Source organism: Lissotriton helveticus, chromosome 12 (assembly GCF_964261635.1).
Source record: "Lissotriton helveticus chromosome 12, aLisHel1.1, whole genome shotgun sequence".
Taxonomy (NCBI): domain Eukaryota; kingdom Metazoa; phylum Chordata; class Amphibia; order Caudata; family Salamandridae; genus Lissotriton; species Lissotriton helveticus.
Window position 1 is genome coordinate 593,708,484 of NC_136073.1, and position 24,980 is coordinate 593,733,463.

Here is a 24,980-nt window from a genome sequence, read left to right on the forward strand (position 1 = left end):
TTATATACAGAGTCGGTCATTTAGTAGCATAGGTGAGTAAATAATTATTACCATCAACTCTTCAACTATGGGTCCATCACCACAATTATATGAAGAGAAATGCAGGTTATGAAGTGCACTTTGATAAGTTAAGTTTAAACCTGCATCACACTGAACCCCGGCGTGAAGGGATTAGTTGGGTAGTGTAAATGGGCCTATGTGATTGAAAAATTATCGATCCCTGATCGCTGGATCAGTTTTTGGTAGCAGAGGATGGTTAATTATTGATTAGTTTGGTAATGATTATTGATTTTTAACATGAAAAGTTAGCATCTTTCATGTTGTTTGGAAGTACGGGTACGGAGTTACTTAAGATCCTGGGATGATGTTGTTTTAGCGTATCGTGGCAGAGGAATAGTATAGAAAAGGTATCACACTGGAGAAGTACTTAGTCTGTTGTTGTAATATCGAACAGCGAAAGGCTGTGGATGTTATTATAGGGACTACTCGATCGAGAGAAGATTGCATGAAATAGTGAAATGTCCGCTTCTGAAACTTTGGCCTTACATCCCCAAAGGAGTACCAAGACCTCTCTCTGAAAGGAAAAAGCTCTTCCGAAACTCTGACTAGTATCCCCAGAGGAGTACTAAGACCTCCTTTAACTTGATTGAGAGTAGAGTAACGCTGGTCGTTATTTTACTAGAAGTAAAATAATTTCTTGAGTATAAGACAAACTCTCTTTTTTAGTGGAGCAGACAAAGTAGCATTGTTTTGTGTTCTTTCTAATAAGATTTTAGCTGAATAAGATCTAGAAATACATTGCTATATTATTTTGTAAAGGGAGGGTCAGTAGCAGGAGTAATATGGACGTCATAAAAAGCTGTGCTGGCATTGGTCAGACAGCGGGCATGTAGTGAACCGGGATTGGTTAATTGCTCTGAGCTGTGCGGCTATTGGTTAGAATAGTAGATATGTAGTGAGCCCTGACTGGTAGGTTGGTGTGAGGTGCGCTGGTATTGGTCGAATGCTAGCAAATAGAATTAGCTGAATTACGGAAGGATTTTATTTAGTTTACTGAGATATTTGTGTAAAGAATTGAAAAAGGAGTATGATAAAAAAAGATATAGATTTTTTTCAAAAAGGACAAGCCGATAGTTACTAGAGAGGGACTTCTTATTCCTCCTCCGAGAACACCTGCTTCTTTTATGATGTTTGAGCGTGGATATCATATGTGTACAAGGTTAGAGAATTGCTAGAGTTATACGGAAGATGGAGTTTTAGCATTTCCAGAACATGGTACATTTAATGTAAGGATTTTGGAGAATGAGAGGACAAATGAATTTGTTGAAACCAAATCCTAGACCTATGCAGTATGAGGCACTAGAGGAATGGAAACATGAGGCATATAAACGAGTGAGCGAGACAGGAATGGGATAGAATACAGAAATATAATATGGGGGTATTCTGAGGCTAGATGGGATGAACAAAAGAAAAGATGGAGGAGAGATGTGAGTGCAGATGGATTATATCCAGTAATAGCTGCTGAAGACAAGACAGGAGGTAAATGCAAAGAGAAAAAGAATCATACAGAGATTTTAGAATTAGAAATAGACTCTAATTTATGAAATTGATGGTGAACAAATGGATGAAATATTATTGAAAAGACCTCCACCATATCAAGAAAGTTCAGGACGGAGGACAACATGGACTGGTCCATGTTCCGAGAGAAGACAGTCTACGTGGCTAGGGGCAGGCCGGGGGCGTGGACGAAAATTTGGGGTCAATGGAATGCGTACCGTGGAGAAATTTGTACCCCTCCCTTGGTTGCCTCCTCCGATGTTACCCTGTCCCCTTAGGCCGACATTCCCGTAATCTTTCACTCTGTTCTAGGATCTTCCTGTCCTCCCTGCTTCCCCCCCCCTCACGGCCTTCCCGAATCTCATTGATTTACGTTTGTTCTCCTGTTTAGTAACCTTCCCCGCTGCTTTTTGGGCTGACTTGATTACTGCACTCGCCTTGTTTTCTGTGTTCGTTCATTTTATGTTTTATATAGAAAATTGTTGTATCCGGTTCTCTGTCTGGAGCAATTTCATTCTATGATTTGGCCTGGCCTCGGAAATGACTGTTTCATTCATGTGTACTGCTATGTGACTTAGCGGCCAGCCCATGTGGTTGTGGGCCCATCCTTGTATTTTATATGATTGCTCAATAAAAATTAAAAAAAAAAAAAAAAAAAAAAAAGTTCAGGAGAAACAATTTCAAATGCACCACTTATTGAAATACAGGTTCCGCAAATTCTGCAAGCTTCATAAGTTATACAAATGTTCCAGTAGCATCACAAGTTTCATCAGGTACTCGAGAGTTGCAAGGGAGTGAGATTGAAATGTTGAATAAAGCGGTAGAAGAATTAACTCAGAGAATTAGTCAAATAACTCTGAAGGCAGAGGCATTATCGGTACCAGTAACAATTGGTCCTATAGTTCCATTGTATGGTGACAGTCAAAATATATTGAGATTACATGCATTGACAGTTCTTCTGAATAAAGTTAGGAATATAAGTGGGTAAGAACAAGTTAAGATGAATACTTCATTGATAGATGATAATGGAAACACCCCAGAGAAGTGTACAGATGGATCCTAGGAAGATAGTGCAGCATGATAGAGGAATGACTCCAGTATCAGGGAGTTCAGTGCGACCTTCGCCAGAGGAGGTAGATGATTGGATAAGAGGAATGGAAAATAATAAATCTCAATCGAGAATAGATGCAGCTAGACTAAGAGAGGATCTGGAAGAAATGATCATTGGTACAATCTTTCCAGAAAGGTTGAGTAAGTATCGAGATGAAGAGCTGTTGTTTCTGTGTAAGAATATTACATGGAAAGCAAAGAATCTACATGAAAAGTTGGCAGAAGCTGCACAAGAATATGGAGTTGATATTGAGAAATCTAAGGTTTTGCAGAAAACGTATAGACTGAATTTTTACTGACAAGGACTTGGAGAGTTTGAATATGACTGGCAAACGATTGCAGATACAAGAATTAATGAATACTCTGAAGAAATTGGGTAATTTTGATCGATGGAAAGGTAGATGGGCAAAAAAGAAGGAAGAAATGCCTGCACGTAGTAAAAATGTGTCTTTATTTCCTTTAAGGGAAACGGGACAGGCTGAAAGGGTATGTCCAATGAGAGAAGTTCCAGGTGCTTGGACAAGGCAGGATATATTATCCTTTACGAATGATTTCCCCAGGTTGTGGGAGACACCTCTTGAGCTGTACAAACAGGTAAAGAGGTTTGTAAAAGTTTCAAAAGTTTTGTTGAAAGATTTAGATGGTTTGTTTGAGATTGTAGTTCCGGCTGATTTATGGACGGAGTGTAAAATTACTGTTGAATGGCCTAAAGAAGAATACCCCAGAGATGTGAAAACAGGAGCACCTTCAGAAGAAGTAATGAAAAAATATAATCAAGTAATTACTTATTTGAAGAGTAAGATTTCTCCAAAAGAAACAGATTGGGTTAAAATTAATAGGACAACACAAGAACCAAAATAATCTGTACATGCCTATTACGAAAGGTTATTACAGGTGTTTAAACTGTATAGTGGTTTTGAAAGCATAAGTGACAAAGATTTGGAACATTTTGTATATAGGTTTGTTTTTGGATTAAAACCTGAAATTAGTAACATGATTCAGCAACATTTAATTTGTTGGCAGAGTGAAACAGTTGATGAGATTCTGAGATATGCTAAATATTGTAGTGATGATATTGAATCAAGTCATAAAAAGTTGAAAGAGAAAATGATGTGGGCACAGGTGAAAGTGGTAGAGCAGAAAGATGGAAACAATAGTTCTCAAACAGATTTTAAGATGAAAGGACAAAATCAGAATGGACAAGTACCAAATGGAGGTAGAGACAGAGGTAAGATGAGTAGAGAGGAGTTGAAAAAGGAATATCCTAGTCAATCAATTCTTTATTCGGATACAAGAAACATCCATGAAAGTACAGAATAAAAATATCAGCACAATATTAAAGCGGTACATACATAAATAAGAAGTTTAAAAACGATGAGTGCAATAAACGCGTTACTATAAATACACAAGAATATATACATAGTGCAAAAGGTCAGTACAAACAAATTCATCAAGGGCCAATAATTTGGATCGTATTGAATTTGGAGATAGTAACAATATGCTACTTAGAATATAACAATTGCAAAAAACACAGTTGATTGACAGAATGTAGAACATTGTCATACATTCACCCCAGCACAAGGATCTGGGCCTAAATCCATCGTTTGTTTGCACTCCACACCACCCTGGGTTAGACACTGGCTATATGCAAATCAGCTCTGACCCTGTGCCTCATGGGAACAGTCCAGTCCGAACTACCAAGCCATGTCTTTCCCAGACCGGAATCAAGCATCCAAGGACCGGTTTCTGGCTATCAGCCTTCATCAGCCTGGATAGCTTGACTCCAGTGGTGTGGAGAGCCTGGGACTCACGTCTGAGCATACCCAGCCCACTCGGGGTGAAAATTGCAAAAAACACAGTTGATGGACAGAATGTAGAACATTGTCATACATTCACCCCAGTACAAGGATCTGGGCCTAAATCCATCGTTTTTTTGCACTCCACACCACCCTGGGTTAGACACTGGCTATATGCAAATCAGCTCTGACCCTGTGCCTCATGGGAACAGTCCAGTCCGAACTACCAAGCCATGTCTTTCCCAGACCGGAATCAAGCATCCAAGGACCGGTTTCTGGCCATCAGCCTTCATTCAGCCTGGATAGCTTGACTCCAGTGGTGTGGAGAGCACGGGACTCACGTCTGAGCATACCCGTCCCACTCGGGGTGACAAATGCAAAACAACATCACTGGAGTCAAGCTATCCAGGCTGAATGAAGGCTGATAGCCAGAAACCGGTCCTTGGATGCTTCATTCCGGTCTGGGAAAGACATGGCTTGGTAGTTCGGACTGGACTGTTCCCATGAGGCACAGGGTCAGAGCTGATTTGCATATAGCCAGTGTCTAACCCAGGGTGGTGTGGAGTGCATAAAAACGATGGATTGAGGCCCAGATCCTTGTACTGGGGTGAATGTATGACATTGTTCTACATTCTGTCCATCAACTGTGTTTTTTGCAATTTTCACCCCGAGTGGGCTGGGTATGCTCAGACGCGAGTCCCAGGCTCTCCACACCACTGGAGTCAAGCTATCCAGGCTGATGAAGGCTGATAGCCAGAAACCGGTCCTTGGATGCTTGATTCCGGTCTGGGAAAGACATGGCTTGGTAGTTCGGACTGGACTGTTCCCATGAGGCACAGGGTCAGAGCTGATTTGCATATAGCCAGTGTCTAACCCAGGGTGCTGTGGAGTGCAAAAAAAACGATGGATTTAGGCCCAGATCCTTGTACTGGGGTGAATGTATGACATTGTTCTACATTCTGTCCATCAACTGTGTTTTTTGCAATTTTCACCCCGAGTGGGCTGGGTATGCTCAGACGTGAGTCCCAGGCTCTCCACACCACTGGAGTCAAGCTATCCAGGCTGATGAAGGCTGATAGCCAGAAACCGGTCCTTGGATGCTTGATTCCGGTCTGGGAAAGACATGGCTTGGTAGTTCGGACTGGACTGTTCCCATGAGGCACAGGGTCAGAGCCGATTTGCATATAGCCAGTGTCTAACCCAGGGTGCTGTGGAGTGCAAAAAAACGATGGATTTAGGCCCAGATCCTTGTACTGGGGTGAATGTATGACATTGTTCTACATTCTGTCCATCAACTGTGTTTTTTGCAACTTAGAATATAACAGCATAAAATGTTAAAATGCGGACACTTTGACACGTAACATGATGCATACAATACATACAATAAAATTCTGCGACCCTCAAAAAGGTTAAGTCAGATATCCAGAATACAATCAAAACTATTTATACTGTGCTCATAGAGGCGCGAGAGCGAACAGCCAGTCTTAGAAAGGTGCTAACACGGAGGGTTACATTTTCCCCATTGAGCATGACAATGTCCCTGTATGCCACCTTAAAATCAGTAATGGCCGAAGCCTTAAAGAAAGGGATCAGCAGCTGCTTGCTATATATTTGATAGAATGACAAAAAATAGAAAGTGTAGCATAGATTGGCTACCACGATTTCCAAAGGCGCAGGGCATTTGCTCGAGATTAATGTTGAAGCCTAAGGGGAAGCAAAGTAAGTGTTTTATAGTGCCAGCCCTAAGGTCGAAAGAGCAAGCTTTGTTCCCAGCAGTTAGTCACCTTTAAAAGATAACTGGCTGGAAGTTTTGGGGGGGGGGGGGGGGAAATCGGCATCTGCCATAGTTATATATCGAGCGACCGAGGATTTCAAAGTTTCTTGCTTACGTCTCAAGTCGCCATAGTATTCATACAGGGCCCCCTGAATAATCTTTTTATTAATGCCTGGCCATATTGCCTGGGTCTGAGAAAATGTGTAACAGATCTACAATGGTCAGGCTAGCCTTGACTGCCGCCAACCATGGTATGTCGCTACCCTTATCACAATTAAGGCAATCACCTATGATGTCTCTAATTAACGTGGCTGCTGGGTTTTGCCATACTTTCATCCAAAAAATGACTGGACCTGTCCTGATGTAATCCTCAATAAAGGATAATTTTAACTCATGATGGCAAAGGAAGAAGAACAAATCGGTGACCCCAAAACTCTCCAACAGAATCTATTTTCTTCTACCTGGATGCTGTTACAGTTCGTGTAGCCCCAAATTTCCGCTCCATAAGTTGCGGTAGGTAGACATTGAGTTTTGTATATTTTCAATAGGGATAACACTACCTCGGTTCTTCTCGGTTGGGGGAGGCACAGAATCTAGTTGGTAGCCTTTAAAAATGTTCTCCTACTATGTGCCAAATGAGCAGCCAAGAGCCATTATCTGAAAATACCAAGCCCAAATATGGAAAAGTGCGTGTGCTTAACAGTTTTTCTGAACCAGAGTTGATTACATTGACAGAATATTTTCTGGGGCCGCAACTCATTAAAAAAGATTTTTTTTTAATTTGTGTGAAGGTCCAGCTTTTTCATAAAATCTACGAAACCCCCAACTAAAGTGCGTAGTTCATTGGGTGTGCGGCCCATTAGGACCGTATCATCCGCATATAATAAAGCGGGTAGCTTGTTGCCATTAGGACGTCCTTAGTCAATTTAGACAACTCATTATGCAGCTCATTGACATATAAGATAAAGAGCAGAGGGGCCAGTATGCATCCCTGCTGACCCCTCTGCCAATCACAATTTTCTCTGATACTGCCCAGTCCCTACTGATCCTCACCTTAGCCCCCAGATCCCTATGTAAATAAGCCAAAAAGTGTACTAAACCTTCATCCAGTCCATAATTTAAAATGCATAGCCAAAGTTGCGAAGTATTGCTCTACAGTTCCCAATTTTCTTCTAAAATCTGACATTTATCAAACTTTCATCCTCAGCCTAACTCCTAATTTTTTATTAATACCCGCCCCAGTATCTCGAGTACATTATCGATCAAAGAGATTGGTCTGTAACAGCTACGGTTGGACCTGTCCCCCTTTTAAAAAAATTGGGACTATAATGCTAGTTGACCAGGTGCTGGGGATATGAGAATTTGTTAGACTGATAAAAACATTGAGTAAAAGCGGTTCCAAAAACTCCGGTTTATGCTTATTAAGGTAAATATAAAGCCCATCAGGGCCAGGGGCCTTGTTGCCTAGACTTTGATTAATATCATCCTCAACTTCAGTTATCGATATCTGGACTCGTGTAGCAGCGTGAAGGTCTATATGGGCCTCATTTTAGATAGGAGCTGTATATATTTTTGAAAAATTTGCTACCCAGGCTTCGCTGGTTATATTACACCTTAAAGGAGTTAAAGCCTGGCCCATAGTTCTCATATTTTTAACAGATGCCCAAAATCCATTTAGGTTGTTTAAACTCGCAACGCTGGCCAAGTTATCCCATTGTTCTCTTAGGATCTTATCTTTCCTCTGCTTAACCACTTTATTGTATATATTCCTCAGTGATCTAACAAGGCTTGCGTCCTTTGGTGTAGATGACAAAGCAGCACAAAGCTCTCTATTTGGTTCGTGAGCAATCACTGTTAAACCACTTAGTATTGTGGTTATTAATAGACGGGGTTTTGGGATCATTTCTTTGATGCCTGCGCATAAATGGCCAAAAGTAGCAACTACCTCAGTGTTGGGGTCCATAGGCGACAAACAGGTATCGACAAGTGTTTGATAAGATGTTACCATATTCAAGAACACGTTACTGTTGTTGATGCCTCTCCAAATAATTCTTAAATTGTCAGTTGAGGGTGATAAATTACTTGCTCCTGGTTCTACAGTAAAATTGGCTCTAGAAGTGACCCTAAGCACAACTGAGGTTGGGTTATGGTCCCCAAATACAGTGGGTATAACCTCCGCTCTAACTAAAATATCTTCCAGGGTGGTTGATATAAAAACATAATCAGTTATTGAGACACAGCCACGACCTCTAAATGTTGGTGTTGGGTGACTATCATTATGATTTACGGCTGCAATATCCATCACATTTAATAGCTCGTGGTTTGACAAATAGTCCACTAATTCAGTTCCCCTTTTACACAGATTTACATATGGTACGTGGACAGTGTCTGATATATTTGCCCCAGAAATCTTAACAATGATAATCTCCGCACAGACAAATTCCAGCTAGATTACGATTCCCTGATGCAATTTGTATGTCGTACAAAAAAATTTGAAAAGATTTGCTACAATCATATTAGGTACACTTAGAAAATCGTTGTTATAAAAATTAATAAAACAAATGGATGCCCCTGTGTATATATCAAGGCTTGGAAGTTGCGGCTATTTGTAGAAATAGTTTTGACACTGCCACTAGACAGAATGTTAACCTACATGGACAGGCCGCCAGAAGGTTGCCCATGTATGGGGGCAGGTGCGCAGACATTAAAACATTGAAAGCCCTCAAGATATAGCTCCCCTGTGGCCCAGGTCTCCTGAAACATTAAAATGTCAAATTTGTTTACCAGCTTAACCCAGTCTTTGTTAACTTTAGAGGCTAAGCCTGCAACTTTCCAGCTTAGCACCTGCATATAATGATCAGAGGGCCCTGAAACATCTCTTACCAGGGGGACAGGGGCCGATTCGAAGGGCAGTGATATGAGAGGCAGTCAATCTTGAGTGTCTAGGCCAGAAAGAGAGGTAAACCTATTTTGAGACAAAAATGGAGAAATAACTGGTGTGTTATGGATGACATTGGTTTTATAAAAATAGCCGAGAGGCAATGACCAAATGTCAGTAAGTAAGGAGCTGTTGTACTCTCTTGAGATTAATATTGATTTTACCTCGGCTGGCCGGCGAAAGTTAATAACGCAGTCTCCTTCTATGGTCTTGTATGAGGGACCAACCCAGCCAACCCTGCGCACCATCAAGATATCACGGATGTTAAGCACACTAAACCCTTTATGCTTTGTCAGCCAATTGGCACTCTTATTCTGTAGTTGATCCCAGGAATCTGGCTGATTTTTCCTATTGGGGCACCCCTGCTAAGACCACGACATAAGGGCAGGCCTCAGGTGGTAAACTTAGAACATCTTTTCTTACATCAGCTGGCCCACAAACAGTTTTTCTAGTAGCAGGGTCCATACTCTGGGGCTTATGTGCTGGGCTTGCATTATTTACAGGGGCTATATTAGCAATGAGGGCTGCTCGTTGGCTGAACAACTGTGGTGAGTTGGAAGTACCTGGGTGTGAATTTTTTCCCAAGTTGATGGTAAGAAACGCGCACTGATCAGTGATGGATAGTGTGTCCACCAACGGAAGAAAAATAGAAAGTGAACTGAGCTCCCATTAGACCGTGAAGCGGGTTAGACATGCAAATGACGAACGCAAATGTGAAATGTGAATATTCAAAAAATCCTCACGTGATCAACCAGATCGTATGGATGCTGAAGCTCAGTTCACTTTCTATTTTTCTTCCGTTGGCGGACACACTATTCATCACTGATCAGTGCGCGTTTCTTTACCTCTACTCTTCGGTATATCTTCTATTCACCCCACGATTCACAGCCATCTACACCTATAGTTACCATGACACCACCTTGCATGATATTTATTTCACGTTGAGACACAGCTCGTTCACTGTTGTTCGTATCTTTATTGACCTTATCATCTGCTTGATGATGCTTATTATCATTTCTGTAGACTAGCGAGAGTCTTTCCAGACTAAGACTATTTCTTTCATCTTTTGTTTATAGAATGTCCCCTGACGAAGGGCACATGTAGTGCCCGAAATGCATTGGGCTTACAGAACAACCCATACAAGATGATTATGGGATACTTACTATGAACTGTGCTGAGAAATGAATGATCATTGATGACTTTTGATCACTAAAGAATTATTGAAAACGGACTGATTCACGTTTCTTGCTTTTACACCTTGAACAATCCTGACACAAGCTTTATTTGCTAAATCACGCTGTGCATTGGGGGCAACCCCTACCTAGGGGTTGCACCTTTTTCGTTGATTCACAAAACTGCTTGGCACAGACAGCTTAACCCCGGTTGCACGCGACAACATTACAACTTCCTATCCTAGGATTAACTGGTTGTGCGTGTCCTTTCCTACTCATTTTACAGGAAAAGACATTGGTCTGATGAAGGGTGTGGATCCTACACAAGTTACGGTTAAACCAGGTGCCAAATAGCCAAACACACCTCAGTACAGTATGAGTCCTGAAATCACAGCAGGAGTAATTCATCAAATGATTGAGCAAGGTATTTTAAAAGAAATTCAAAGTAGTCCTTGTAACTTACCTATTAAGGGGATTAAGAAACCAAGTGGAAAATATAGAATAGTTCAAGATTTGAGGAAAATGAGATTTGAGGAAAATGAATAGGATTGCAGTACCTTGCTGCCTTATAGTGCCAAATCCAGCGATGATTCTTTATCAAATTCCTTGCGATGCGGAAGGTTACACAGTGATCAAGCATTTTTCTTGATACCTTTAAATCCGGATAGTCAATATTTTATTTGCCTTCCGGTTCGGAGACCGTGTTTTGGCATAGTGCCGAGTTCTTAAATTTTTTTATCAGATATTGAAAAAGTGTTTGGAGACATTGATCATGTCAAGAATTCAGTGTTAGTACAGTACATTGATGACCTGCTGTGGCATCAAAAACACGAGAGGCCTGTGTGACAGATAGTAAATCATATGGCAGAAGGTGGGCATAAAAGGATCACCAGCAAAATTACAATTTGTAAAAAAAAAGTTCAATATTTGGAACACAAAATTGAGAAAGGAGTTAGAAAGGTAACAGAAGACCGAATTAATGTGCTTTTGCAAATGGGTCCTGCTAAGACTCAAAAAGAAGTTCAAATGTTTTTGAGAATGGTTGGATACTGTAGACAGTGGGTCAGTGGGTTTTCACTGATTGCAAAACCTCTACAGAGGTTAAAAAGATGTGGTTGATCCGATTGAGTTGGATGAAGAAAGTATGAAAGCTTTTCTTGAATTACGAGACAGTCTTTGTGGAGCACCTGCTTTAGGGATGCCAGATTACACAAAAGATTTCGCATTGTTTTTTTGTGAGAGAGATAGGTTTGCATTATCAGTCCTACACAAAAACATGGAATGGCACGTCGTCCAGTGGCATATTTTCCTGCTACTTTTGATTCAGTTGCCGCAGCATTCCAAGCTGTTTAAAAGCAGTGGCGGTTACTTCTGTGAGTCTTGAGCAGAGTGAAACAATTGTTATGGGACATCCAGTGAAAGTATTTGTGCCACACTCTGTTGAGATACTGTTAACAAGAACACAGACTCCGCATATGACGTATAGCAGACTGACTAGATATGAAAGAGTGATTTTGGGTGCTGAGAATGTGACAGTGACAAGATGTACAACATTGAATCCAGCAACTTTGTTGCCGAGTTCAAGTTGTGAAGAAGTGAGAGATGAGGCAAATCATGATTATTTGGATGTGAGAATTGTGTACGAAGCCTAGACTTGACGTTAAGGATACTCCACTAAAAGAGTCAGACAGTGTGATGTTTGTGGATGGATCTTGTTTGAGAGATGAAAAAGGAGCATTACGTGCTGCTTATTCAGTAGGCACAGTGGCTATGGTTCTTGAAGCATCCTGCCTAAAGGGGATAAATTCTGCTCAAATTTCTGAACTGATTGCTCTGACTCGAGCATGTACAATTGGCAAAAATCTGAGAGTAACCCGTAACGTTCGGAAGGTACGTGTGGGGACTATCCTCAGTACAATGGAAGCGCGTCAGTGAAAATGGGACCAGTATTGTATAATATTTGGTATTCCACTGAAAATGTGTTCTCTTCAGCACTCTGCTCTATAAAAACAACCCCAGCAGCTCTGCTAGACTCTGCCCACCTAAGGAGAAGTGCACATCATCCTGTCTTGGCAGGGGCAGATGAAGCAGGCTCACTGAGTCCGTCTGTGATGTGAATATGCAGTCTCTCAGTCTCTTGAGGCTTGCCCAGGGCAGCAGCCACACTCGAGTCCAAAAGACTGAGTCAGTGTGTCAGCCTGCAGGGACTAGTAATTATCATAATTACTGAGGCAGCTGAGTTCTAGGTGCTGAGACCTCTCTCACATCCTGTTTCAGTTTGGTTAAAAGGGCCCCCCGTGGACAGCCTGGACAGACACTGTGTCTCAAGTGGGTTAGCGCCCTTCCATTTCTGGTGTTTTGCAGCCTTTTTAAAATCTTGTTTGCTCAAATGGATGTAATTACTGATGTTTAGGTTTCACTCGTCTTCGATTATTGCTCGTGATAAAGTCACTCATAGTCATTGAATGTCACTCATAATTACAATGAAAATTAGGAAAATGTCACACATAAGCAATCTGAAACCGTGGCAGCTATGGAAACCGTGTGGTTTGGGCAATCCGGAAGGGCTACCTCTTGTGGGGTGCAGCCGCTAAAACCTACCCCCTCACTCTTAAAAGTGGTATGAATCTAAAACCCGTATTGGGACAATTAGCGCAATGAACTCAAGCTGATTTACGGGACACGTCAGCACTCTCTTTAGTTTAGTTTGACTATTCCACACTCTTCCGCCTCGTCCATCTTCTGGAATGACAACATTCGCAATTGCTCATCCCACAGTTCTTTCACAGGGGATTTCCTCGATTCACCATCTCTCTTAAAACAAGGAGAAAGAAAGACGTCGGTGAATCAGTTGTTGCCCAGCTTCGTGCACGGCAGGTTCCATATAAAAATTCTGGCCACCTCCTCACTCAGGTAACATCTTGGAAAGGTGCTGGACGCAGGAAAGGTACATTTTCCTTCGCAAGCAGTAATGTATGAGGGACCCCATACCAACTGTTTCTCGCTCCTCATCACTGCGAGAGAGTACGCTTGGGTGTCAATATTTTTTCAACATCCTCGGGCATATTCGGCTCTAACAGTTATAAAAAGACAGTAAAACGAATCAAGCAATACAATAACTAATAGACGACTGCATAAGAACGGGAGCTCAATAGCTGCAGATCCTACTGTCGGCACATAACTAAAAATGTGTAATGATTTCCTTAAGTACACTGGGATGCCTATTCCTAATATTATTAGCAAAATACCCCATTTCAACATGGCCGCCACACTGACTCGTCTCTGTCATGGAGCGCTGTCACAGACTAGAAACCTTCCCATATCGAGCGAGAGGTAACTTTTCCTATTGGCATTACACTGCTCCCTCACCTTGATGAGCGCCTGGTATTCTTCCTTCAGCCGCTGAACCCAAAGTTCTTTATCCCGCGGCCCCGCGTTGGTTTTCAAGAGGGGTATCTCAGAAACAGCTCGCTTAGTTGCATCGTCTGCCATCTTAAAAGAGGGTAAGGCAGGTACCGGAAATTAACTTCTGAATGTGGGTTGTGTACGGGCGCATCGCCATCTTTACTAATGGCAGAAGAGAAATGTATTGTGGGTGATGTGGTTCTGCTGATACATGTCAGTTGTTTTGATAAGTAGATAAGGTTACCATATTGTTCAATCACCTATCAAGACAACTAAGTAACCATGTAAATTGAGTGAGAGAGCGAACGAGCGAGCGAGCGAACAATGTTCGCCCTGCCCCATACATCTACACATTTTAGTTCTATATAACTTATCACCGTTACTTAAAAAAGGCTACATCAAGCATTTTAAAGCACTCTACCCATCTGTATTTGCAAATTAACAGATTTGATAGAATTCGTTGGTGGAGCTCAGGACTTCTATTAAATTTGCAAAGCTGCCAAGGTTTCAGATTGCTTATGTGCGACATTTTCATTATTTCATTGTAATTATGAGTGGCAGTGACATTCAACGACTATGAGTCACACTTTCTCGCTAAAAGTATAATGCCACCCACACTTAGCATGGCACAGCCTACAGACTAGGTTGGACACCTGTTGCCGGGCGGGGCAACAGAGAAACAATAAATTAAACAGAGATTCCCTGTCTTTGCCAGCCTGTGCCTCACTGGCTGGCGACCATGCAAATTAATGGCATGACCAGATCATGACTGAGAGAGTCTGTCTAGGCTCTCTGCTAAGTGGTACCCACTGACTACAGGATGTGAAAGTAGCCCCAGAGGGAATCTTCTCCATTTACAGTTCTCCAATTCGGCACCTCTTTTACTGCAGTTTTTGGCATGTATTTAGAAGCTTTGTTTTGCAGCTCGACATCCACATCTGTTTGATACTATGGTTTGAGCCGGGTGTGCATTTTTACATTAATTAGGTGGGTGAGGGTTTTGCGTTTTCGTCTTCAAATCCTAAAGTTTGTTTGGCTTGCAAGTTTCTGTGATAAAAGGATATTTCCATGCCATACTATAGTGAGATTCCTGTTCCTTCTGTTGTACACTAGTGCCATCTTGTGGCATTTGAAAAACGAACTGCGCTTTTATGCATTCGTCCCAGCAAAGCCTGACATTCGAATTACAGGATTTTATCACACTTCAAGACTCCTTTCTTTTTTGCACAGGGGTGGCTCCTCCATGTGGGCGAAGGAGCGCCGCCCCACTGCTAAACATAAAATGGTATTACAAATACCATTTTACGTTTCTGCTTCTTGTACTGCGAGAAAGAAGAAGGGTTTGGTTGCTGTAGGGCAGGGGAGAAGTGGCTTGCCCATTTTGAGGGAGGTGACTGGTCGGCCCCAGGGCCATACGCACTCTGCTTTTTCTCCTTGAGGGGTGAAACCAGGCCCGGCTCCAGGAATTTTTATTTGGGTGGGCCAAGGGTGAATTTGGGTGGGCCACTGCGGGCTCGATTTGTCGCATATATATCTGGGCAGGCCTGTGTCAGGGCCCTCCTTAATCTCTTCTTAGTCTTACAAGGCCCAGTAAAACACAGTCTTTTCCAAGTCTCTTTCTAAATATTTTCACTCTCAGAAAGTGTTTTTTCCATGTAATGTTCCTTTGATGGGAAGAGGAGGTTTCTGAGGTGGGAGTTTCAGGCAAGTGACACTCCTCGGGCTCCCTCTGTGCGAGCCTTCAGGGAGAATCCCTCTTCATTACTACCTCCACCTGACCCCGGACTCTGCAGCGCACTCCCTTACGGGCTTGATGATCCACTACTCCTCTCCAGTGCACCTTATCTCACAGTTGACCTTGGGCCCCAGCCCCATATCAGGCACCATCGAGCTCCACTTTCATTTTTCCCGGTAAAAACATTAGTAAAATCACCTTCAAACTTAAAGCATTGAATATAGCAGTACATATAATTAGCACACACTTTTAAAGTATGTTACACAATAGCCCATATGACCCGACTGCTAATTAAATAAACAAAAACAGTAAGGCCATGTCAGGGCCAGCTTTAGCGCTGATGCAAAAGTCTTTTTTGGCGCCACACCAATAACCTCTTTCTCCGTAATTACCTTTACTACCACCCTCCCCCAGTGCCCCTTATCTCTCCCTAGCTCCCCCCTCCCCCCTCCACCCCATGACCTCTTCCTCGGATTCCCTCACTGCCACCCTCCACCAGTGCCCCTCATCCCTCCATGGCCGCCCCTATTGACCTCCTCATTGGATTCCCTCACTACCACCCTCTAACAGTGCCCCTCATCGCTCTATAGCCCCTCCCCCTATTGACCTCCTTCTCTGACTCCCTCACAGCCAACCTCCACCAGTGCCCCTCATCTTTCAGTAGCCCCTCCCACCATGACCTCCTCCTCAGACTCCCTCACTACCACCTCTACCAGTGCCCCTTATCTATCCCTAGCACCCCCTCCACCCCTCCACCCCTCCACCCCATGACCTCTTTCTCTGATTCCCTCACTGCCACCCTCCACCAGTGCCCCTCATCCCTCCATGGCTGCCCCTATTGTCCTCCTCATTGGATTCCCTCACTACCACCCTCCAACAGTGCCGCTCATCACTCCATAGCCCCTCCCCCTATTGACCTCCTACTCTGACTCCCTCACAGCCACCCTCCACCAGTGCCCCTCATCTTTCAGTAGCCCCTTCCACCATGACCTCCTCCTCAGACTCCCTCACTACCACCTCTACCAGTGCCCCTTATCTCTCCCTAGCACCCCCTCCACCCCTCCACCCCTCCACCCCATGACCTCTTTCTCTGATTCCCTCACTGCCACCCTCCACCAGTGCCCCTCATCCCTCCATGGCTGCCCCTATTGTCCTCCTCATTGGATTCCCTCACTACCACCCTCCAACAGTGCCGCTCATCGCTCCATAGCCCCTCCCCCTATTGACCTCCTCCTCTGACTCCCTCACAGCCACCCTCCACCAGTGCCCCTCATCTTTCAGTAGCCCCTTCCACCATGACCTCCTCCTCAGACTCCCTTACTACCACCTCTACCAGTGCCCCTTATCTCTCCCTTTTTTTAAAAAAAAGAACAATGGTCCTAAGCATAGGAAACAGTATTCGAGCAAATCCAATTATAGACCACAATGTGTACTATTAGTTCAATTCCAATGCCCAGCCGGACATGAAATATTTATTTTATAATTGTAAAAGATTTTTAGAAATTTGGACACACAACAAATAAAGAGGGCCCAGTCCCGTACCCAGTTGAGGAAAAGAGAGGAGTTAGGAAAGATAGAAGAACAAGTTTTCAGGCAATAACTTTTTGGAGCAAAAATGTGGCATGCGTCTTAATACATTGTACTGCAAGCTCTACATGTCAGTGAAAGCAATATATTCACACAATGGTACAATTGCGACACTGTTTCTGAAAGTCCTCTCTCCCTAGCACCCCCTCCACCCCATGACCTCTTTCTCAGATTCCCTCACTGCCACCCTCCACCAGTGCCCCTCATCTTTACGTAGCCCCTCTCTCATATGCATTTCATTTGTTGTATAGCACTACTCATATCAGTGTAGTGTGTGTCAGTACTTTACATCACGCACACATTATACAGAGACAATGAATCATACAAGTATGTAAATCAGTCTACAGGGAATGTCACATAAGCCAATGAGGATTACAAGGTGTATGAATCACATGTCATCCATACTGGTGGGCAGTATATTTTAAGAGGGTGTGGTCTGTGGAAACAGAACCTTAGGATTTAAAAAGTATTCCATGAGGGTCAGCTTTACTGATAAAAATGTATATCTGCCCAAAAATACTCAATTTAGCAATATTAGAATAATGAAAGACTGGGGAAGTTCTAACTATATCACAAAACAAAAAAAGTGAAGTTATAACTATAACATTCATGTTTGATGCAGCTCTTTGGTGACAGTTCATTGGTCACTGTCCTATGTTAGGATTGTAACTTCTGAACTGCAAGTAACACAAGAATCTCTATGACAAAGGCAGTAACCCACTGAGCTTCCACATAAAATACAGTTAATCTGCATTTAAAAACTACTAACAGACAAATGATTGCTCTCCAGCAGGATCATTAATCACCAGCATTATTTGGGATGATGTATTGTCTTATTGTTGTCCTGCATCAGCCATGATAATGATAAAAACTGTTCAAATGAAGCACACAAGAAGTATGTGTCCTGCTGGGCCTGTGCAGATTTAAAAAAGAAAAACAAATAGTAACACATCCTCTTACCTACTACTCCATTGGTCAAACTTTGTATCACAGCCTAATGTGATAAGCAACTGCAGGGGTCAGGAAAGGTGAATAGGAATAAACAAACTTGTTTTCTCCTGCACTGCATCGAAAAAGAAATATCCACACCGCAGAACAGGAGGCAAAGGTGACCGTTGTTGCCTTTCGCCAGTGGAGATGAAGGGGTGAAAAAATAAAGAAAAACCTCGTTAACATGTAAATGGTCTTTCAAAGACCTGTGAAGTACTCGGGTGCGGCTGTGATAATCTCTAAAACTGTGTGTGTGTGTGTTCGCCCTGGAAGCTGTCTCAGCCCCGGCGCACACACACACACAGAGAAACCCTTTGGGCCCAATGCCTTTAGGTGCCTGCCTCCAAGCCCTCGCTGCGAGGGCCAAGGCTCCTGTTTGGGTGGGCCAGGCTCATATTTGGGTGGGCCTGGCCCACCCGGCCCAACCGCTAGAACCAGGCCTGAGTGAAACCCCGAAACCGGTCCTAGGATGCTTGTTTCCGGTCCAGGGAGGACCTCGCTTGGCAGTTCGGGCTGGACTGTTCCCATGAGGCACAGGGTCAAGACTTGCATATGGCCAGGTCTAAACTGGGGTGGCATGGGGAGCAAAAGAATGATGGATTTAACCCACATCTCTTGACTGGGGGTGAAAGTTTTGATTTGTTCTGCATTCCATCCATCAATTGTGTGTCTTTTGCTTTCTCGCCCTAAGTCAGTGGTTCCCAAACTTTTTTGACCTGTGTCTCCCTTGACCTAATCAGCAGTTGGCCGTGGCTCCCCACCATTTTTTTTACCGGTGGGCGGGATGTAAGCCCGACCTCGGGAATACTTCCTGTTGTCTTCCTTAAAGTAATTGGGACGCAATGAAGGTATTATAATCATATTTGTAACAAAATAAGAAGATAATAGTTGTTTAATAAAAACTTGTTAAGTGAGAAACAATACAAGACTTTTTTTGACCACACAACAATAGTTTAAAAACTTCTGTATAATAAAATATCTTTTTCAATGAACAGGAAAAACAACGGAGTCCGAATTTACCTTACAAATCCTAGTGAGATGGATGTGCTTGTTTTTCCTTACATAGCTCATGAAATCTTGAAGTTATTTTTGAGATCGCAACACGCATTTCTTTTTCAAGGTTAATTTTTGCCCTATTTTTGGACTTTATTACTGCAACTGCTGAGAAACCAGATTCACAAAGGTATGAAGTAGTAAACGGGATCAAAACATGCAGGGCTCTCTTGCTTATCATTGGGTATTCATCCCCAGCTTAGCACCAGAACTCAAACAGTGACTGAGACTGGAACCTTACTTTCAATGCTGAGTCACTTGCAACTTCGATAAGCTGTTCTGCTTCCTCATTGTTGAAATGCTGAGGTATCTCAGCATTGAAAGGGTCGCTCACCGATTTTATTGGCTCCACTTCATCCTCTGGAAAATATTTGTCAAGGTAAAAACGCAGTTGAGACAAATACAGAACAAAAACTGTCTGCAGTTCCTCCTTTAACACCACCCCATTCTCCTGCAGAAACTGGTCCAATGAAGGAAAACATTTATAGTCACCCTTGCTTAGACTGCTTTTCCAAAGGATCACTTTCTTCTTAAAGCCTGAAACTTTGTCTGACAGTTGCAAGATGTTAGTGTTATTGCCTTGCAAGGACTTGTTCAGTACATTCAGTTTTTCAAATAGATCAGAAAGAAAACCCATTTGTATTAGAAAGTCTGCATCAATAAATTTGTCAGCAAAACAATGTTCATCATCATGTAAATATGAGTATATTTCATTCCTCCGCTCATACACTCTAAGCAGGGAATTACCAAGAGACAGCCACCGAGAACTGCTGTAGAACAAGAGGCATGAGTGTTCGGCACCCATGTCCTCACACAGTTTAGCAAAAAATCGTGCTTTCATTGGTCTTGTTTTAATATGATTTACCACTTTGATTATTATTTTCAAAATACCATGCAGTTCTTCACTGGGCCCCAGGGGGCCCCCCAGCCGCAGGCGAACTCCTTAATTCTACTGCTTGACCTGGTGCTTCTCAGATGCGCTGCTCTGACTTCCTTCGGCCTTGCTCATCTGAGAGGAGAATAGGTCCACCCAGCACTCTCCACTCACTCCCGGGGCTCGATTTCAATTACAGCCACGATGTTGCAGTCATCAGCCGCGCAGGCTTTTGGCACCCCCTGTTTCTCTCACTGGTACAGCATTCATCGGTCCCCAGGGGCAGCCTCATTTGGTCGTAGAAGAGGGTCCTCCATAATGATAGGGCAGGGACGTAGGTTTCTCAGAAACTGCCTCTGCTGCCATTTTGTACGGCCTCCGCTGTCCATGTCTCGCCTCTTATCACTAGCGGTCAGCAGAGTTTTTCCGGGCACTCTCCTTGCAACTCCGATCTCCCAGTGGGTGCTGAGTATGCTCAAAGCGGCCCGGATGTACAATTTCCGAGGAGAAATTGCAGGCTGATGCGGAGCTCTCTTCTCACGTGTCCGCCATCGTCCTAGGCCAAGCCACGCTCCCCCCAAGCTATCCTGGCTGATGAGGGGCGAAACCCCGAAATCGGTCCTAGGATGCTTGTTTCTGGTCCAGGAAGGACCTCGCTTGGCATTTCGGACTGAACTGTTCCCATGAGGCACAGGGTCAAGACTGATTTGCATATGGCCAGGTCCAAACTAAGGTGGCATGGTGAGCAAAAGAATGATGAATTTAACCAAGATCTCTTGACTGGGGGTGAATGTTTTGATTTGTTCTGCGTTCCGTCCATCAATTGTGTGTCTTTTGCTTTCTCACCCTAAGTGTGCTGGGTATGCCCAGAAGTGGGTCCCAGGCTCACTGTGCCACTGGATTCAAGATATCCCGGCTCATGAGGGGTGAAACCCCGAAATCTGTCCTAGGATGCTTGTTTCCGGTCCAGGGAGGAACTCGCTTGGCAGTTCAGGTTGGACTGTTCCCATGAGGCAGAGGGTCAAGAATGATTTGCATATGGTAAGGTCTAAACTGGGGTGGCATGGTGAGCAAAAGAATGATGAATTTAACCTAGATCTCTTGACTGGGGGTGACTGTTTTGATTTGTTCTGCATTCCGTCCATAAATTGTGTGTCTTTTGCTTTCTCGCCCTAAGTGCACTGGGTATGCCCAGACGTGGGACCCGGGCTCGCTCTGCCTTTGGATTCAAGCTATTCTGGCTGATGAGGGGTGAAACCCCGAAACCGGTCCTAGGATGCTTGTTTCCGGTCCAGGGAGGACCTCGCTTGGCAGTCCGGGCTGGACTGTTCCAATGAAGCACAGGGTCAAGAGTGATTTGCATATGGCCAGTTCTAAACTAGGGTGGCGTGGTGAATAAAAGAATGATGGATTTAATCCAGATCTCTTTACTGGGGGTGAATGTTTTGATTTGTTCTGCATTCCGTCCATCAATCGTGTGTCCTTTGCATGGAGAAAATGGCCTCCCCATAGACATCTGTGTGTTTGGCGTCCCATCCAATCACAACTCTGCCATTGCAGCGTTATAATTGGCTTTGGGGAGGGGATGGAGGTTGCCTGCAGGTGCGTCCTGTTGCAGAGAGAACGACGCAGACCGATGTCATGGGACCCGGCCGGTGACGATAACGTAACTTTAAAAATAAATAAAATTTCCCCCCGCCCCTTCGCCTGTGAGTCATACTGGCTGCAACTGCTTTTACGTGACAATCTCAGGCCTTGCGGTAATGCGGAAAAATTACTGCAAATGTGTTTTTATAACCAAGATGCGTGGCACTTGGCAGGGCTGAATATGTTGATATTTGACTATAACAACGCTGAGATTACCAGATGACCCCATATCAAATGGTAGTCTTGCTCATTCTGAGAAATGTAGTCCTGTTTTACTTTAGGTGATCCAATTGAATTAAGACATCTAAAAAAAATATTTGTAAAAGAAAAAGTCCTGAACTTGAGTTGTGGGTTCTTTGTGACATTGAGTAATATGGCATAAAAGTCAACACAGATTTGGGCAGGAAACTCCCATTTTAAAGACACAAATTGCTTTAAATTACCCTTTGTCTGCCAAAACGTGCCTCAACTTTGATACAAGTCAAAGATGATAATATTTTCCCTCGATTTATTTTTCTAAATCTTGCTGGTATGAGTATAGTAACCTAATCAACACCCCAACAATGGCACATACTTGCTCAAATGGCATGTTCAAAATACTTTGTTAGATATGCCATTCTTAGTAGCGTCCTCCCCAGCCTGGGTACCTGAGTACCAATGAGTACGCCACACATGGAGCTTAGTATTACACACATTTATTTATTTGCATGTAACTGTAAACCCCACATTCGAAACCAGCCTTCATTGCATTCCGCTCTAACAATTACATCACAGCTCTATGGAGTCCATCAGGAGCCAAAAGGGTTCCATCATTTCTAACTTGCAAGACACTACATCTTCCTCTTTGTTAAATAAAAAATAACAAAAATTCTCAAAATATATATGTATGTATGTATGTATGTATATATATATATATATATATATATGTTTCAAACGACAGTCGTTCTCAGTTTCACACAGAACGATATCCAGGCCACCAATGCAGTTGAAAAATGTCTTTATTCACACACGCACTAGACGCGTTTCGGGAAACAAGATCCCGAAACGCGTCGAGTGCGTGTGTGAATAAAGACATTTTTCAACTGCATTGGTGGCCTGGATATCGTTCTGTGTGAAACTGAGAACGACTGTCGTTTGAAATACGGGGGAGTGGCGATCCCGTCCTGGCCCGCCGCTGTTAGAGGCCATCAGAGTTTCTTCGCCGAAGTTAATGGTGGATATATATATATATATATATATATATATATATATATATATATATATATATATTACCTACTGGCGATAGCCAGTAGGTATATATAGTTAGGATTGTTTTCCGTAGGGAAATCGCAACATTCTATTGGGAATAACTTTGGCGCCGGTTGAGGAATCTTCCTGAAATTTTCCTTAACTTTGCCTCGCGGCGCTCCGCTCCTTCCCTGAAAGTTTGGGGGGGATTCGTCAAGCGGGGGCCGAGATAAAAGGGGGGTCCCAAAACGTGTTTTCCCCATGTTAATTTCCATAGGGCGGTTGGACTCACTTTTAGCCCGAACGGCTGAATGGTTTTCCACCAAACTTGGTAAAATTGTAGGGACTGGTAGCCCGATGTGCCTTTGCTATGTCTCAAGATATGTGCTCCAGTGGTTTTTACGAAAATTAACTTTGAAAAAATATATATTGGGCTACATTGGGCTATATATGTGTTAGAGCCCAAATGTAGCCCAATGTAGCCCAATGTAGCCCAATGTAGCCCAAAGATGGCCACCAGAGACAAAAAAAACAAATGTAGCACAAATATCAGCCAGATGTAGCCCAACTATAGCCCAATGACAGAATGTCCCAGAGTGTTCTAAAGAACAACTAGAGCGCTAACAGTCTTACTTATGACAAAAGTATGGCACATCTGAAGTCATCTTGATTGGAATAAAGTGTTAACACTTAAAACATTTAATTTGAAAAGGAACAAAATGAGGGGGTTCATTTTGCCATAGAAATTATGATTAGTGCTGAAGAAAGAAAAATTAGGGCACATTTTGAGTGACTTCTCAAATCCTCTTATATTTCATTAAAAAAATTCTGATATGCAGTCTCCCAAGATGGCCACCAGAGACAAAAGAGCCCAAATGTAGCCCAATTATCAGCCAGATGTAGCCCAACTATAGCCCAATGACAGAATGTCCCAGAGTGTTCTAAAGAACAACTAGAACGCTAACAGTCTTACTTATGACAAAAGTATGGCACACCTGAAGTCATCTTGATTGGAATAAAGTGGTAACACTTAATACATTTAATTTGAAAAGGAACAAAATGAGGGGTTTCATTTTGCCATAGAAATTTTATATATATATATATATTTTCACTGAAAAAACCATAGATTACACACCAGTTATAGTTAGGAATTAGCATTTAAAAAACCTTTGAAATTCACTGAAAAAACCATACGTTTCACACCAGTTATAGTTAGCTGGAAATTTTACTCGCATAAAACCATTGAAATTCCCACGTTATAGTTAGTTGGACTCACTATAACTTGCACGTCTGCAATGCACTGCTGATGACGTCACATATTACATCACTCATGCATATATTTAAATATTTAAACATTACTCGCTAATATATGTATTCACTAAGATACACTTAATAAGCCAGTTAACCAATCAATTTTTAAAAAAAAAACACTGAAAAAACCATAGGTTTCAGGCCTTATATAGTTAGGAATTAGCATTTAAAAAACCTTTGAAATTCACTGAAAAAACCATAGGTTTCAGGCCTTATATAGTTAGGAATTAGCATTTAAAAAACCTTTGAAATTCACTGAAAAAACCATAGGTTTCAGGCCTTATATAGTTAGGAATCAGCATTTAAAAAACCTTCGAAATTCACTGAAAACACCAAAGGTATCAGGCCTTATATAGTTATGAATTAGCATTTAAAAAAACCTTTGAAATTCACAGAAAAAACCATAGGTTTCAGGAGTTATATAGTTAGGAATTAGTTTTTAAAAAACCTTTGAAATTCACTAAAAAAACTATAAGTTTTAGTGGTGTTATAGTTAGCTGGACATTTTACTCATACAAAACCAATGAAATTGCTCCTATATAGTTAGTTGTACTAACTATATTTCGCGCACCCGCAATCCACTGCTGATGATGTCACATATTAGATAATTCATGACATGGTCAGTGACATCACTGATGACATCTCAAATGACATCACTGATGACATCACTGATGACATCATCCACGTGACAATCACATAACCTTTTCATACACTATTACAATTTTTCATCACTGTTTGTAAAATACAGAGTATCATATTTAAATCCATTGTCACAGCAATACAAGTATCTAAAAATCCACTCAG

At 42.5% G+C, this 24,980-nt stretch overlaps 1 protein-coding gene across 1 annotated transcript in view; it reads right to left on the reverse strand.

Moving 5' to 3' along the window:
* UFC1 (ubiquitin-fold modifier conjugating enzyme 1) overlaps positions 1–13,873 on the reverse strand; it is a 66,922-nt gene extending 53,049 nt beyond the window's left edge. The window contains exon 1 of the mRNA XM_078671159.1: positions 13,717–13,873. Coding sequence (XP_078527285.1) covers positions 13,717–13,839 — 123 coding nt within the window. The 5' untranslated portion in view covers positions 13,840–13,873. The remainder of the gene's footprint in view (positions 1–13,716) is intronic.
* Positions 13,874–24,980: the final 11,107 nt, after the last annotated feature.